This window comes from Strigops habroptila, chromosome 15 (genome assembly GCF_004027225.2).
Source record: "Strigops habroptila isolate Jane chromosome 15, bStrHab1.2.pri, whole genome shotgun sequence".
NCBI classification, from domain to species: domain Eukaryota; kingdom Metazoa; phylum Chordata; class Aves; order Psittaciformes; family Psittacidae; genus Strigops; species Strigops habroptila.
Window position 1 is genome coordinate 9,797,998 of NC_044291.2, and position 17,688 is coordinate 9,815,685.

General features: G+C 49.1%; 1 protein-coding gene across 22 annotated transcripts in view; it reads right to left on the bottom strand.

The window, feature by feature from the left end:
* EHMT1 (euchromatic histone lysine methyltransferase 1) overlaps positions 1 to 17,688 on the bottom strand; it is a 118,651-nt gene that overhangs the window by 29,518 nt on the left and 71,445 nt on the right. For 13 of the 22 annotated variants that reach the window (XM_030506939.1, XM_030506942.1, XM_030506940.1 and 10 more), the window contains 7 exons: positions 12,142 to 12,319; positions 10,576 to 10,712; positions 9,656 to 9,844; positions 8,527 to 8,607; positions 6,367 to 6,640; positions 4,417 to 4,548; positions 2,122 to 2,267 (listed from right to left, as the gene is read on the bottom strand). In XM_030506939.1, the coding sequence (XP_030362799.1) occupies positions 2,122 to 2,267; positions 4,417 to 4,548; positions 6,367 to 6,640; positions 8,527 to 8,607; positions 9,656 to 9,844; positions 10,576 to 10,712; positions 12,142 to 12,319 (1,137 nt within the window). The remainder of the gene's footprint in view (positions 1 to 2,121; positions 2,268 to 4,416; positions 4,549 to 6,366; positions 6,641 to 8,526; positions 8,608 to 9,655; positions 9,845 to 10,575; positions 10,713 to 12,141; positions 12,320 to 17,688) is intronic. The other 9 variants (XM_032920307.1, XM_030506960.1, XM_030506958.1 and 6 more) reach the window with 5 other exon arrangements.

Consider the following 17,688-nt stretch of genomic DNA (forward strand, 5'->3'; position numbering starts at 1 on the left):
GTGAACAGTGAGAGCTCCGGGTGTTTTCTGAAGGGTTTCACCAATGTACAGCTCTGGGCTTAAAAAGCTGCCTTCTGTTCACTACCTTGTTCTGTTAAAAACAGTGGGCTCCATAATTGGGGTTCACTCTTCCCAACCAGTGTTACTCAGAAGCATCAGCTCTTCCTCGCACTGCCCCCAGTCATACAACCACAACCTTTTCACATCCCAGTCACCATCTGCATGACACAATCTGCAAGTTTCCCCTGATAAGTCCTGCTTGACTTCCCCAGGTGCTTGGCAAAGGACAGGTATAGAAATACAAGCGAGAAAGGCTGCTACAAGGAAATGTCCCTACTGAAACCAGTGCACCTTTTACTGTGCACTGCCACTGTGAGCAGAGGAGCCTGTGGGGAACACGGTGCCTGCTCATCATCAACAGCCTGTCCCCTCTGGCTGAGCCGAGGTTTCATCTGCTGCTTTTTCTCAGCAAAACTAGACTTTCTCTCTAGTTTTTTGTTTTAAACTCCACTTCTCCTGCAGAATCAACACCCCTATCAAAAGAGAGGATGGATTTTAACCTCGGCTCATCCTTCACTCCTCACATCTCTGATCCAACTTACCCAAATTCCACTGCAAAGTCTACCTGTGGTTTGGACACCTTGGCTACACTCATCACTGAGACACCCAGAGCGCAGGGGCTGCAGGGGTGGCCAGAGAAGACCAAGTTTTGATTTCTACTTAGGAAATGAGGAAATGTGATTAACACGTGCAAAGCTGCATGTCCCCGTGAGGAAGTCCCTGCATCGTCATGTCACACTGTATTACTTGTTAGAAACTCTAACAAAGTACAAAATGATTAATTGCCATTTTCCAACCATCCCAGAGTACAGCAGGGTGCTCAGCACTATTTCTAACATTCTCCAAGGACATGACAGTCTGGAGAACCCACTATTCACACGGGTAATGTAACATCTATGAGTCATTTATCCCACTAGGAAAAAGAGTCTAACATAAAGCATGGCATTTGCTATTCCTCTCTGATTTAACCAGGGACAGAACTGTCAAACCACTATATAGACAAGAATAAACTCTTTCATATACCCTTATTTTTACATTTAGAAGCCCTGGGGTCCCCCTCCCCCAAGTCTCCAGAGCATTCTCTCTTTAATGAATCTATTTTGCCATGCTTTGGAAATTCCTTTCTCTATAGATACCACCACGTACTAACAGAAGCAGAACTGGGCTGCCAATCTGATTATTCCTTTCTCCATCCATCCACCTTTCTCCTGGAATCCTACAGGAGAACTAAGGATATTCTCACTCCTTGTTCTACTACCAGCAAGTACCAGAGCACTGCAGGGTGACTGCAGCTCAGCTGAAGCTTAAAGGAAAGCCAAGTGCCACCCAGTAAAAGGAGGATCTACCAAGCCTGTTCCTGTCCTGCAGCCTCACTTTCCAGACTCTGGGAAGGAGTCACTTCTGCCACTTACTTCCACATTTCTGGACCCAGTAGGCATCAAGTGGTATCTGGACCAAAAGGCATCGAGTGTGATCATTTCAGCCAGTCAGACCTGAAGGCTGTGCAGGGTTGCCAAGGCATAAGAAGCTTTGTAACAGAAGCCTCTTGGGGGAGGAGGAGGAGGAGAGAGGAAGGCTGGGGCAGACCGAGCTGGTGGGGAGCATGCCAAGTTCCCAAAACTCAAGAGCTGAAGGTTTGCATCAGCTCCTTGGTAGTCAAGGGAAACCAGCTCCAAGCTTCCTCTCATTGGGTTTTCTCACTGTGACCATGCTGATGTATTTTAGCCCACTTGGCCTGAAATGTGGCTGTTCCATCAACCTGATCCAGCTGCACAGACCAGGACAAGCAGGAGGGATCCACCCAGAGCCTCTCCCACAGCAGATCACACCACCTCCTCCCTTTGAGGCCTCCAGCCCACCCGTGCAACACACGCAGAGTGCTGGAGCCCTCAGCTTAGCGAGCGGGGTGGCCCTGCTGTTGCCACACACCAGTGGGTTCCCAGTCTAGCAGGCTGCAGGGCCCTGTGTGACCCAACACAATGTTCCTGGCACAGCTTTTTATTCTTTATGTCTTTGTCCTGAGCATCAAAGTCTGTGAGAAGCTAAAAGACAGATTCCTACCTCATTGTCCACGCTCTCCGTGGCCATGCACTGGTTGTTGGCTAGCGTGGTGATCTCTCTGCTTTTGGGGGTTTCCATTCGACAGCTACAGAGGGGGACTTCCTGGAGCCCATCTACTTCCATTGCTTCAGGACCATTGGAAAGACCTGGAGTACAGAAAACCAGTAAATCAACTCTGAAATTCACTTCTAGGAGAAAGGATACAGTCCACCAACACCACCCGTGTCCTCTGGCGCTTTCCCATTCCACATCCTTAAACACTCTCAAGGCATTACCCAAATCCTGTAAAACAGACCCATTCTTACACCAGCTGGAGTTGGCAAAAGCATCCTGTTCTCTCCTACAGATGACTGTGCTGAAATCATGAGTAGTAAGTTACAAACAGTTCACTCAGAGAAAGGAAAAGCAACGATGAGGTGCACATTCTTATCACTCTGTCTCTCCTCCCCACCTGCCCCACAACACTGTGCTCTGGCACTGGAAAATTTGGAGGAAATGAGCCAGAGATGGAAAGATGGAAATCTGAATAGTTAGAGGAGTGATAAACAGAGAAGATCAGGAAAGCACAAACTTCTATTTGCAGAGACTTATTACACAGATGGGACAATTTGGTCTCAGCCAACCAAAAATGATTTATTTTGGAAAGGGAACAAACCAGGGAAAAGAAAGCAGCAAGATGCTCCAATGTTCTTGCCTTCTCCTCATCTCTAGCTCTCAGATTTTGGACATGTTTAAAGCTATTTAAAGGTGGGTAATGGCTTTTGAGCGGGCTCACCACCAGGTGTGGGGGCACAGCATGAATGTACTTGTAGCTCCTCTGGCTTCAACTCATTCTCTAGCCTACCAACAAAAGGGTTGCTCCTAGTCCTACACTCCTATTCTGATCCTACACAGTCGTAACATCTCTTTGCAGTATTTTCACTACAAAAGCAAACCCTCAGGCATTTATTTGCCTCTGGATTGGGTCACCCTGACGTGTTCCCAAGCTTTCCCTATCCCAACCTATGATGGGATCAAGTCCCAGGGACAAGGAAGCTGCTATTTCTTAAGCTTTTGAAAGGATTTATTTTGCTGCAAAGTCTCAAAGATTAACTTAATTCCTGGGGGAGATTCCTCTTTGGATGCCCTGGCAATGGCAGCATTCCCCCCACAGCATCCCCCCTAGCCAAGCACAAGCCCCTTTCATCCCATAAGGAGTTTCCTTTAGCCGACAGCTTGCAAGCCCAAGCCTAAGGAAAGGATGGGATATTTCAAGCCATACAAGCAGAGTGAAAGTCCTTGCAGTTTTCATGTAAAATCCTGTCAAGATCTTAAAGGTTTAAGAGCTTTTTCTAGGACCACAAATCACAAAGCTCATCCCTCGCCTTCCGAGCTGTCACCTTCATAATCTTTCTGACATGCAGAGGCCCTGGTGAAAGCATTCCTCATCCATCCTGACCCTCCCGTGGTGGTGAGCACTCCCACCTGCTCTTTGATGTGCCTCTATCAAAAGAGCCAGACAACCTCTGAAAATGAAAGAGCAATGGGGAAGGGGGAAGAGGGGGGAGGCAGACTGAGGGATCCAGGTCAGCCAGGAGGAGCTGGATCTGCAGTGTTCAGCACTGGGAACAGTGGCTGGGAACCAGCACCCAGGAACCTGTGCTAGTCCCTCCTCTTCCCAGCACTGAGCAAGACCATCCAGGGGGCACCGGCTGTGATTTGGGGAGATGCTGTATCCAGCATTCTTCCAGGAATGGAGTTGCTGAGCAGGACAGGAGGGCTAGGACAGCAGCTGGGAGCCTTTGATGGACATCTTCCAAGCTCCACCCAAGCCCGGCTCCCTATCCTCGTCTCTTTGTCTTCATCCCCATCCCTGTCTTCATCCCCATCTCCATCTTCATACCCATCTCCATTCCTGTCTCCGTCAACATCCCTGTCTCTGTCAACGTCCCCATCCCAGTCTCTATCCCCATATCCCTGTCTCCGACCCCATATCCCTGCCTCTATTCCCACCCCTGCTTCCATTCCTGTCTCCGCCTCCATCCCCATTCCTGTCCCCATCCCTGTCTCTATCCCCATCCCCCTCTCCTCCCCGTTCCTGCCTCCATTCCCATCCCCGTCCCTATCCCTCTCTCCATCCCCATTCCCAGCTCTCGCTCTGCAGCCGGGCGGGCCCCGCAGCCGCCAGGGGGCAGCCGGGCCCTGGTGCGCCCAGTGGAACAAAGCCCCGGCCCCGGTCCTGGGGGTCCCGGTTCCAGGGAGGGGGGCTCGGTCCGGGGGGTCCCAGCACGTCCCGGTCCGGGGGGTCCCACTCACCTCCCGCCGGCGAGGAGAGGATTCCCTTCACCCGGAGATCCAGGGAATCCAGGGACACCTCCATGTACTCCATGCTGTTCTCCTGGCCGGGGCCCTCTCTGCCTCCCAAGGATGGTTTATAGGCTTCGGCACCTGGATGGAAACACACGCGTATTTACACTGCTAAAAACAAGGGTTAACAGTAAAACACCCAACTGGCTGCAAGCATGTGCGGGTGTGAGGGCCATGTTTAAGCCAGCAGGCTGTATACAGGCTCCTCAGAGAGGCTAAGAGTACAGATGTACATGGAATTATGGAAATGCAACACCTGGGCACGATCGACCTCTTAATTCCTCCCCCGTCTGACCAGACAGAATTCCCACTTCCACTTAGGTAGCTAACAACAAAAGAAGAAGAAATGAGACAAGTTCTGCCTCTGAAAGGCACATCTGCCTGCTGCTGTACTGCTTCGGCTGCAGAAGCTTAAACAGCACAAGAAGGGATGAAACTAGGGCTGAGGCATCCTCCTGCCTGCGACCTGCTGCAAAGGGCTCCAGGTACCCTCCAGCCAGGCAGAGCCAACTGGCTCGTCACGGACGTCACCAAGAGGATGCGCCAGGGGACATCCAGCTTAATGGGAGGGGAAAACCAGAAAAGCCAAGTTCTGGCTCTAAGTGAACAAAGCGGCTGCTGGGAAGAGATTGTGTGGGGATCCCTCAGAGCGTTCATGGGAATTGTCAAGCTCTTCACACTCCCTCAGCTTTGCTTTCTCTCCTGGTTTGCTTCTCCCATTCTGGCTTGGCCAAGAGACTTTCATAAGCCTCGAAGACTGGCTGCCACCTTTATTGAAGGGACAGCAATCCAGTCTGCATCTGAAATGAAGAATTAGCTATTTGCTCTGAAAGGGATCAATGGCCTCTACTTTGTCTTGAGAAAGGGGCTGCTTTGGGAGGAAGAGGAGCAAGGCAGATGATAGCCAAACCCCAGGCACAGACCAGAGGCTGAAACATGGTCCTTTAGCTTAGAAGTAGCCACAAGCCTGCTGATAAAAAATGGCCTGTTTGCAAAGAATTACCAAGCGCAGAATAAACCCTTTGATGTCGATGGATGTGTGAAACCTTCATAATGAAGCTGAAAGCACAGCTTCACTTCAGAGACTACCCACTTATTTTTACCCATGTCATTACCTTTCCTAATGAAGTATCCCTTGCAGTCTGCACTCCTGCTCTCCCCAACCCACAGCTCTCAGTAGACGAAGGCCACTGAAACCTTCTTCTGAGCACTGGGTAACTTGGGTCAAACAAGAATGACCACCTAAACATCACCAACACCATGTGATGGGCCAGAGAGGCAGCTCATTACAAATGCTGTGGTGCAAAGATAACCTGCACATTCCATTCAGCTGGACAAACATCCATACAAAAGCAACTGAGCAACATTGTAGGGTGGCTCTTCTTTTCTCTTCTGCACCTAACCACGCCCCTTGAGCTCATGGGACATGAGTCCACATGGACATGAGTCCACAAGGTATTCTTAGATACTCTTAAGATAAAGGGAGCTCATGAATAAAAAGATATTCCTCTAGCATGCCAAGGATAAAGCCACCTCATGTGTTCTGCTGTCAGGGAGATGCAAGTTCACGCATGGATTTATTATACAGCCCAAAAGGAATCACAGAATCATAAAATGGTTTGGGTTGGAAAGGACCTTAAGACCAACTAGTTCCAACCCCACTGTCATGAGCAAGGACGCTTCACCTTAAATCATGTCACCCAAGGCTCAGTCTAGCCTGGCCTTGAGCACTGCCAGGGATGGGGCATTTACCACTTCTTTGGGCAACCTGTTCCAGTGCCTCATCACCCTGCAGAGCGAGCTCTGCAGCCAGGCACTGCCCCATGGGCCTCAGGCCCTTACCCCTCCAGCTTGGAGGCTAACTTCTGTGCAATTCAGGAACAAAACACCATGAGTTACCTAGCACACTGGCTTGTTTCTTTTTATTCCTCCGTCTCCTCTTGCGGGTGGGTTTCAGCCATGGACTGTCCGTCTTTCCTTTCCTCTTCAGCAGCTTCTTCCTGACGCTGGACTCGGAGCTCTGAATAACCAGAGAGGCCACGTGCATGTAAGGCATGTTGGCAGCAGCGTCCCAGCAGCCCTTCGCGCCCATGCGGAAGAGCCTTCCCGCAGCTTGTGTTGTGTGCAAAGGCCTGAAGGGCTGAGGGTTTGCAATCAAGTGGTGCTGAGATGTCTTTACAGCGCAGAAAAGGAAACACAAGCACACGTGTGGGTGTATTTCCTGTCATTTCAAGAATGCTTCACTTTCTCTTCCATGTAGGTTCTTACACCACACTCATCGCAGTAGTAGCCGAGCACCTCGGCGCAGCAAGGCAAGTAACAGGCACACGCACACTTCTAGCTTCTCCCCAGAAAAACTGTGGGGTTTTCCAACTCAAATATTCCCATTGCTCCACAGTCGTGCTAGAAAATGCCAACAAAAACCCACCCTGCACCTGAAGAGCCACCTTACAGGGTTGGGATGGACCCAATGGAACTGAACGCTACAGCAGCAGATCAGCCCTTTCCCTGAGCAAGGAACAGGGCAGCACAAACTAATCATGCAGCAAATCTTCAGACATATTTATGTATCTAAAGAGGGGGTTGGTTTAAAAAAGTAATACAGTTGTCTGGGCTGGGTTTTCAAAGTCAACATCAGAATGGGCAACCAGGCACCCAACCCTGTAAGGCAGCGTTCAACACATCATCATAAAATCCGCATCCCAACTGAACCCCCCAGCTCCTGATGCTTATCCATCTCCCACCAAAGCCTACAAAAAACCTCCTGCTACCATTAAGAGTGGCTGGATCAGGCCCTACCTGCATGGGAAGCCGATGCTGCACCATGCCCTGTTATCACAGGGAGCGATACAGTGGTGCTGAGCCCTGGCTCTCCAGGGCAGCTCCTCACGGTGTCTATGCTGCCCCCAATAACTGTCCCCAAGTGAGGGCTCAGTTGTGCCCCGCCACGTGGCTTACACCCATTGCATCACTCTGCTTCTGGGGGAGAGGTTTGCATTTGGGCCAGTCCCTGTCTGGGGAACCAAATGATTCACCAGATGTGAGCAGAGCAAAAACCACTGGCTAGGATGTGGAGATCTGACTTGGGAGTTTGGACTTGACTGCAAACTCAACCCTTGGTTTGAGCTAATGCTACAGACTGGCTTCAGCTATCCAAAGAGAGGGTCAGGCTACACAGCTCCTGCTGCTTCGTCCTCCCTGGCTCCTGTAGTGTCAGAGCACAGGGCACAAGACCCTACAGAGCTTTGATTCACTTGGTATAGTCGTTTCTACCTTCAGCTCAAACATCAAGAAAATGAAGCCAAGAATTTTTTCAAGGTGACTGAAGAGTTGGGGTGCCTTAAATGCTGGCTCCTCAACTTGAGATGCTGTGGAAAGGGAGCACATTTTAAGTAAAGGGGAGGGTGGGGGACAGATACAATCAAAGAGCAACAATTTAAATTTAAAAATGAAAAATCAGGTTCTCTTCATCTGCCATCTAAAAACATAAAGTAAAAATCACCAGCAGCTAGTGAAAGTCTTGCCCTAGCACGAGACAGACAAGCTCATAGGGAGAGAGAGGGTCTGGCTCTCTGCGTGCTGTTTGTACATCTCCCTAGTAAGATCTGCTCATCTGGCACCCTGAGGTGGCATGTCAGACCAAGGTGAATTTAGGCTCTGGGCTGGGCCAATAGGTTTGTGAACAATCCCACCTGAGCTCCACCCAGAGCTGCAGGTTGTTGAGAAACCACTGCTGGCTCCTACCACATGCCAAGTCTGTATCTGAAGACCTGAAGCACCCTCAAACATTTCTACTAACATGCAAATGATTAAAAGCACTGAACACCTTGTTGAAAACTACAAAACAAGCCCATTAATTAGCATCAGGAAGCAATGAATTGTATCACAGATCAGGGTTAAGCACCTTGTGGAAAACATTACTGTGTGGGGGTGGTTTCAGAGTGAGTTTTCTCAGGGACATGAAACCCCATAGCTTTGTGCTCTCCTTTTGGCAGCAGAGCAAAGGGGAAATTATCAACAGGACAAAGGCTGAAAGACACAATCAGCAGCCAGGCTTACCAAGTCAGACTCATCTCCATCTTCCTCCTCCTCCAGAGACTCTACAGACTCTTGTTCCTCCTCAGACTCGCCATCATCAATCTGCAACCACCATTTGCCCAAGAACAGAAAGAGTCAGTCAGGTCAGGGCTCTCAAAGCCAGGCTGGATGGGCTTGGAGCAACCTGCTCTAGTGGAAGGTGTCCCTGCCCATGGCAGGGGGTTGGAGCTGGATGAGCTTTAAGGCCCCTTCCAACACAAATCATTTGAGCATTCTATGATCCCCACACTGTCCTGCTGGGCACCCCACTCTGCAGAGCATCCCCCCACCATGCTGCAGCACGCAGCCGCAGCCTGCATGTGATGTGGTACATCCAGAAGGATGGTACAGGGAAAAAAATCTGAGTCCAGAAGAAAGTTTTCCAACCAAATCTTAACTTCCTTGATTACCCAAACCCAGCCTCATGTCTACACTGTGTATCATTATTTGGGAAAAAATGAACTAAATCAATTTTAGCGCTTTAGCAGCCTGTTACAAGCAAGATTAGGAATCCTAGAATGGTTTGTGTTGGAAGGGACCTTAAGATCATCCAGTTCCAACCCCCTGCCACGGGCAGGGACACCTTCCACTAGAGCAGGTTGCTCCAAGCCCCTGTGTCCAACCTGGCCTTGAACACTGCCAGGGATGGGGCAGCCACAGCTTCTCTGGGCACCCTGTGCCAGCGCCTCAGCACCCTCACAGGGAAGAGCTTCTGCCTAAGAGCTCATCTCAATCTTCCCTCTGGCAGGTTAAAGCCATTCCCCTTGTCCTGTCCCTACAGACCCTTGTCAAAAGCCCCTCTCCAGCTTTCTTGGCCTCTTTAGGCACTGGAAGGGAACACGTCTCTTATTGGTTCAGAGAATTCCATAACTAAATGTGATGGGGGTTCTGCATCTATAGTGGACCACAGACTTATGCAGCAAGGCTGAAACTGGGGGTAGGTGGGGAGATTCTCAAGGGTGCAAGGGAGAGCAGGAAATGGTTCTCCAAAGGCTGTGCTTTCTGTCTTGCAGACTGAGAAAACCTACAACTGCCTCAACTCCTGCCATTCCCATCCCACCTGCAGTGTCCTACCCCACTCCTTCAAGTCCTGCACAGGGCATGTGAATACCTTTCTGGCATTGTCTGCATCACATACGCTGTCTTTAGAGGTCCTGTTATCATCTGCAGGAAACACAGCTGCCTGTTCTGCTCCATGATCATCGTCCTCTTCCAACTCATCAGAGTCTTCCTCTTCAGAGTCTACATCTAGGCTTTCCCCATTCACATGAGGGCTGGCATCACCCAGGTCCTTTTCACTCTGAAAGTTGTCCAAGCACATGAGCCACAAAGACAACATCAATTCAGAGGACAGAGCAGCCAAATCCATCCTAGACCTCCTCTGTGCTAGGAGCCTTCAAGCTACCAGGGGAAAGCTGGCTCTATGTCCCTCCAGAGCTCTTCTAAACTGCCAGCAAAGCCAGCCTGAAAGCCTGCCATGTGTCACCTAACCCTGTGGATCCAGGAACCAAGGAACCATGAAGAGTCAGTCCAGACTCACGTGGTTGTAACAAGATATTGAGGGAAGGAGAGCTGCTGGGCAGGAGCCTTCAGACAGACCCCTGCAGTCCAATGCAAACATGGAATGGCAGCTCTACCAAGGGTGCAAGAAGTTTTGTAGGGAATAGAAAGGGAAGTTAAATCACAGAGGGATTTTCACTCCACTCCATGAAAGCCTAGCACTGTACTTCCTGAATTCAAAGACCAAAACCTCAGGGCATGGGTTGCAGCAAAAGCAGAATCTGACCAGGAGTGAGTCCCTGTCTAAACCTTTTTAAGCAACCAGTTGTTTTGTTGTACAGCCTCAAGCAGTAAGACTAGACAGTTACGGGCAGGATGCTGTTGCCAGAGAGAAGATGTAGACTCAGAATGCAAGATGCTGACCACAACAAGCCAGCACATCCCTGAGCCTACACAGGGGTTGCTGTGCTGGGACAAGGGATGTGTATGGTGACAACAAACCATGCCCAGTGGGCTCAGCACTCCCCTTACCTTGACACCTGCAGAGGAATGAGTTATGCTCTTAAACATCTCAATCATTGTTCTCTGTTTTAACACTTTGGTCTTTTTCTTGGGAACCAGGCTATAGGTTCCCATTCTCCGCTTTTTCTTCCGAGATACTGCAGCAGCTGGAAAAGAGAAGCAAAAGAAGCCTGAAGTTTTGCTTTAGGAATGAGAAGAAGGAGGGATAGAGAGTAGAGGCTGTACTGGAGGGAAATCACATTTCAGGGCAAGAGGTTTCCCACTTCAACTGATTTATTTACAAGTCAACCAAAAGATGACACACACATATGTGCAAACACACAAAGAGCTTTCTGCCAGTGCTGCAAAGCCACCCAAATTCTGAGTGTCCTCCCCACACTCCTCCTGGCCCCTACATTACCATACACAACATAAAGTCCTTAACTTAGCCTGCATTTGGCAGTACTGCTGATGCTGTAGGAGGCTGAATAGAATCCAACTTGCTCAAATAGATACTGCAAGACTAATAATACCAACTTACAATGAAAACAATCGTGTAATAACTGAGGAACACACAGGAAAAAGGTATCTTAAATAAAGAGCTATTGTCATTTAACCTCCTTTCACACCTACTATGGAAGTTTGTTTGATTCCTTTCACTCCTTTGATTGGGTCTTAATTTGTTAAGCCTCCCTCCTGGCCTGCTAATCAAATCAGTCATCACACCTCACTGCCTGGTGCTGTCTTTGGTGAATACACATCAGAAGGATGCTTAGCGCAGGCTCTTTTAAGAACAGCATACAGCCGGGAACAGCCAGCTTCAGCACCAGAGTTATCATTTGCAGTTGTACAGCCTGTTCCTTGAGAGCATTTCTTCATCTTCCACTATGATGGAATTTCACCAAAACCCCCTTCTGGAATTTAACCAAGAATCCCCTTCCTTGACCTGCTGCTCACGCTGCTGGGGCTGCAGCCCAGGACATGGTTGGCTGTAGTTCATGGTAACCAGTTGTTGCAGTGATATATGAAGCCCTCAAGAACTGATAGAAACATTAGGAATTCCATACAGCGAGATCAGATGAAAGTGGCTCCTCTAACAAAAACTCTTTGCAGAAGAGTGATCCTCAGTGTGACAGAGAACCTGCCTGCCCATGGTGCTGGGAGGGACCTGCACCCTGTGAAACAAGGTGGCACAGGCAGGACTGAATGGCAGGAGCTCCCTGCGGAGTGGAAGAAGGGTGGACTTCACCTGGGAGGCCACTTTAACAGGGCAGTGACAGATCCCTGCACAACACCCTGAGGTGACCAGAAGGGAGTCCAGAGCACACAAGCACCACAATTGCTGTGTGATGGCCACTTGCAGAGAAGTGGCCAAATGACACAGCAGCTGCCGAACAAGGTCTGAGGCAGCAGCAGCCCTACTGCTGCCAGCAGGAAAGGAAACCCTGAGCGGGGGGTCAGTGGGAAAAAGGTACTGACAGAGGTTTCAGTCCCTGTTGACCTGCCTCATCTCCCACTCAACCACACAGACGCACATGTTTGGGAAGAGGGTACTGCTCAGGATTGTAACTCTGCCCCTAACTCTGTCCTTCTCACCTGTCTGCGACTTCGTGGTGGCCACATAGCTCTGGTTCTGAGGTAGTGACTGGTGAAGGCCTGGGAGAGAGGGCAACGGCAGTGGCTTCCCAAACTCCAGGACGGTTTTGTTGCCTTCCTCCTTGGATTCTTTTTGATCTCTGCTGTCTCTCCCATCTTTGGGGTCTTTACTTGCATGCTGGAAAACAAAATGCAGTTAAATTGAGCCTCTGCATCAAATAGAATTAAAATCAATGAATCATTGATTCCATTTTCATTTCATTCCTTTCTCTCAAACATAATCACTTGCAAAGACAGAACCACACATTCAAAGCAGCACACAGCCCCTCTTCTAGCACGTGATGATACTTTGCCTAAAGACTGCAAAACACCTGGTTGGAACTAGATGATCTTTAAGGTCCCTTCCAACCCAAACCATTCTGTGACACTGTGGTTCTGTGATTCCATGAATAAATACACCAATTCTCTGAAACACACCCGGAGCATGGCTGTCACATCAGGCACACACAAGAACAGCCTTGCAGAGACCTTTTGGAAGAGCAGGAGGCAACGGGAAAGGGTTTAATGCTTCCTTCTGGACAGTATTTGGGACAACCAAGTCCTAGCAAAGGCTCTCAGCTCTAGCCTAGCCCACAACAGAACACAGGCAAAGAAGGTGTTTGCTTGACATTGCAGGTTCGCCTCCAGCGCTACCACTGCTGCAGCAAAGACCTGCCCAAGCTTACTTGAAACCAGGTACTCCCAATTTAGCTGTTGCCACACCAAATACAGGGCAGGCCACAAGCTCCTCCTGAACACCAAGAGAACTTCATAGCAGTCACTGCAGTCCCTGTTGCTGGAGCCAGGCTCCCTGGCACCAATGCAGCTCGCACCCACTCCGATCTAAGCACATACTCAATGCAGGGTCTCATCCAGCACCTCTAGCTATGAAAGAGGTTACTACAGCTCCACATGTGCTGCACCTTTCGTGGCAACTATTAACAGAGGTGGAGGAAATGCTGCCACCCTGATTCAACATATTACAGTGGATCTGCCCTCTCATGTATCTAACAGATGACATAGGTCCATCCATCCTCTCCATACATCTGTCCACTCAACTGTCACGTAGAAGGCAGGTGTGGCAGAGATGCTCCAGAAAACCAAGAGCAGTTATTGCAGATCACAAGCTCTGCAGTGGCAATGCTTTAGTGCTGCTCCACTTGCAGGAAAACACTTCTTATGGGACTTCTGAAGCAACAGCTGAAATACCAAAAGAGAATGAGGAATCCAGGGAAAAGAAAGAAAGGAACAAAAAGCAGCAAGCAAGAGAAGCACTCTTTAAAGCCCAGGTTCAGACAGGCACTCTTGGGCACTGCTCTGAAGTACTGTGACCTTGTGAACAAAGAGGGAAGCAACTGATTCTCCTAATTACAGCTCTGCCACGTGCACACTGCTGGCTCCACACAGCCAGAAAAGCTATGCCGATAATCAACCTGACCTGCAGGAAAAGGCTATCAAACTGCCAATGATTCCTCTTATCATGCCCATAACTTCTGGCTGAATTGCCACAGCTTTTCTTAAAAGGCATCTAGTCTTGGATTAACGAGCTCAAAGACGACAAATCCACCACAGCCTTTGATATGTTGTCGCCATCTTTAATTGCTCTCACTGTCAAATAACTAAATGCATTATGCTTTTGCCACTGAATTAAAGAGCCCTGTATCGTTAGAAACTCTCACTCCAAGGAGATACTTATGGACTATGACCATAAGTCATTCTTCTTTAAACTTTCTCTTCCATAAGTTTAATAGAATGAGAAAAATAAGTGTCCACAGGATGATTTTCTGGACATTGGATCACTTCTGAGCCTGCTCCCAGTTGTTCTACCCCTTACAAAACATACGTCAGGAGTGCTGGGCACAACATGCCAATAATAGTCTCAACAATACTATTTATACCTCTTAAAAGTCCCTAGTTAGAAATGTGAAGGTTAACAGCAACTCTGGGCTGCAGGATTATTCTGAGAAGTCCCCTGGAACATCCACTGCTTTCCATTTTTAACTTAAAATGGGAAAAATGAGCTTGAGAGAGGCAGAGCTGACCCAGCGCTGCCTGCAACAAGTGCCCATAGGGCTGCAGTTTTGGTCCTTTAAGTGCACGTTCTTGTAGCTGGTCTCTCCCAAAGCGTGTCCTTACTCCCAGCCAGTGAGATTCCACACCCAGACCACGCCAGGCTGTTTGGAAGAACATATGCCAATTTGAAATGAACAAGTAGTATGTTATTAGCTTGGGGTTCTTCTCTCCCCCTGTAATTACAATACGGAAATAAATCTGAAATCTTCAATAGGGCTGCAGGACAAGTGGTAAATGTGACTCTTCCAGAGCAATTCTGGTAAAACACGTTTTTTTTAAATCAAATTAAGTCCTGGGAGATCTGGATTGGTACTTGGAGGCACATGCAGCAACGCTAAAGAACAAGAATGCCCGCATTGTCCAGGTCTCTCAGGAAGCTTGATGCTATGGGAAGCTAAGCAGGGCAGCAGTAAAACATATCTCTCTCTCACACATGTGTATGTAACACATATATATAAAAATTACTACATCTAAGGATTGTAATAAAACAATCAACAAAGAGCTGAAAGCACTTCTACTCTGTTTTCTCACCATCTTTCTTCATTCTTAGCTAGATAAAATTTACCTCTTTGCTGTTCTTATTAAATTTTACTCTTACACAAATGGAGTATTTAGGGGATGAAACTTTATTCTTCTCCCATTTCTAATGTCTCTGAATTCTGCCAGTTCCATGGCTTGAGCCTGTAGGTACAACCCAAACTGGTCTCGTACACTGAGCTTTTATGCTCTGCTCTATCTGCTCCAAATTTAAACACTCCCACAAAAGAGGCTTTGCTAATCCTGTATGCTGGTCTGCTGGGAAATTTCTTCTTACAATCCCATCACACTGGCTAAGAGCTGGTTCAAGTACATCAGGGCCCTTCCTCACAGAGAGATGCTGCATCCTAAGGAATAAGGAATTGGCTCCCCCTCTGCTGCGCTCCAGGGAGACCCCCCCTGCAGTCCTGATCCAGCTCGGGGGCAACAGCACAAGAGGGACGTGGAGCTGCTGGAGCGAGGCCAGAGGAGGCCCTGGAGCTGCTGCGAGGGCTGGAGCAGCTCTGCTCTGGAGCCAGGCTGAGAGACCTGGGCTGGGGCAGCCTGGAGAAGAGAAGGCTCCTGAAGGGGAGACCTTAGAGCAGCTCCAGTGCCTAAAGGGGCTCCAGGAAACCTGGAGAGGGGCTTTGGACAAGGGCCTGTAGGGACAGGACAAGGGGAATGGCTTTAACCTGCCCGAGGGAAGATTGAGATGAGCTCTTAGGCAGAAGCTCTTCCCTGTGAGGGTGCTGAGGCGCTGGCACAGGGTGCCCAGAGAAGCTGTGGCTGCCCCAGCCCTGGCAGTGTTCAAGGCCAGGTTGGACACAGGGGCTTGGAGCAACCTGCTCTAGTGGAAGGTGTCCCTGCCCGTGGCAGGGGTTGGAACTGGATGAGCTTTAAGGTCCTTTGCCCCTGCTGGAGCCAGAAGTGACCACATCAGGCAGGTGCTGCACAGCTTCCAGTATCTGCAGGGCAGGGACTGCTCTGTCAGGACACTAACAAGCACAGGCAGCCCGTATTTTCAACAAAGCAGACTCCTCACTCAGAAATTGGATGAAGACCATCCTCCTTCACTTAAACCAACACACACTCAAGAGGGCAGAGGTGCTTTCATCTAACACCTACAGGGCTCCACTGCAAATTGCAAAATTAGAGGCGAGAAAGTCTGTTCCTGACCCTACCCAAACTCCATGGCTGTGTTCTCCTTGTCCAAACAGCTGTGGTCTTTTGCTTTTTTCCCCAATTACATTTAATAGCCAAGCACAGTTTTCTGTACAGTTTTAGAGAAGCACAGTGAGGGAAAACCTGTGCAAAGGCAACTCCAGGAGGCAGTTTGAGCTCCCTGTGCTCCATGTTGTCCCAACCACCACACATGTGGGCCACTGGGGGCAAGAAAGGACCAAAAATCATAGAGAAAGATCTGCGGTATTAACATCTTCATTTCCCTCTCATGTGGTATCAGCCCATGCTATGCAAAAGGCTGTTAACGCACTTATTTCAGGCTGGGCATTGCAGTGAACAGTCAAGAAGCTGAAGACAGCCATTCCAGGGCTCAGGCCAACGTTTCCAGAGATTCTTGTGTCTGGAAGCAGCAAAACTTGGATCACGGCTATGTCTGTGAGAAAAATAACCCAGAAACCTGCTTAGACTGAGACAAGAACACAATATTTGATGTGTTTATAAACATTAAACTGAAGCGCTTTCTACATTTTAATGGGATCGACCATGTATCTATTGTTGGCACAGAAGTCCCCTACAGCAGCAGGGAGAAGTCACTAAAAACAGAGGAAGAAAGAATAACCTTCTCCAAAAGCAAAATATAGAACAAACCAACCTTACTGAACCCCGTGCTGGTCCAACAGACCACACATGGTGTGCTTCCCAGAGCCCAGCAACTAAAAGGACTATTTCCAGAGCAAGCAAGCTGGACACAACCAAAGAGAAACCAGAGCAGAACACGATCCATGTGTCAGTGCAAGGACACCAGCAAGGTCCTGCTTTGGAGCAGGGCAGCTCAGCGAGTGCCACAGGATGGCCATTCGCCCTTCACACCTGAAACCATCACCAGCTTACACATACAAGCTCTTACTTCTCTTCTTTGAAGGGCTTTCATCTCCAGCACAGCACAAGCTTGAAACCAAAGCCAAGCAGCCAGGAGGAGCAACACGGCAGCTGTCACGGAGCAACCCTCGTCTCGCCATCCATCATGCAGAGGGGTAACAAGATTTGTTCCGAGGCACTGCCTTTGAACAGCACAAAGCAGCAGCTCCCAGGGGCATCTGCCTCTAACAACTGATATTTAAGCAAGAAGTATCAGTCTGCTATGAAAAATTTACCACCAGCAGATGACAGTGCCTGTAGGAGCTGTCATGGTGCTACTGTCCCCTTTGCTGCTGCAGAATTGCACTTCTCACTACTGAATTCCAGCACAGCTGCTGGGGGATCCTGACCCCTGCCCAAGCCTTACATTGGAGCAACCAAAAGAAACCTGCATGGGTTTGGTCTTATCTAGATCAGACCAGCTGCAAGGCTGATCCTCTTATTAATACCCTTTTACCTGCAGATTAACACATGCCCACAGAAGAGGGATCCTGGTGTGACTTGATCACAATTGCACTGATTTGTGTGCACACAGCTGCATAAAATCATAGTGGTGTAGGCTGCCAGGCAGACTGTGCTTCAGCGCAGACCTTCGTAAACCAAGCTACAAACATACATTGACTTTCCAGCTCCCCCTGCAGTAAACCCTCTATGTAAGAAGTCCAGTGGCAGTCTATGGCCTCATCACTCCTTGAAGGAGAGTTCCCGTAGGGGACATTTAACTGTGGCCAAGGTCACACATTGGACTTCAGTCTCACTCTGCTCATGCACACCAGGGTACCGCTCAAGAGAGCATCCTCCACGGGTGTACCTTCTGGG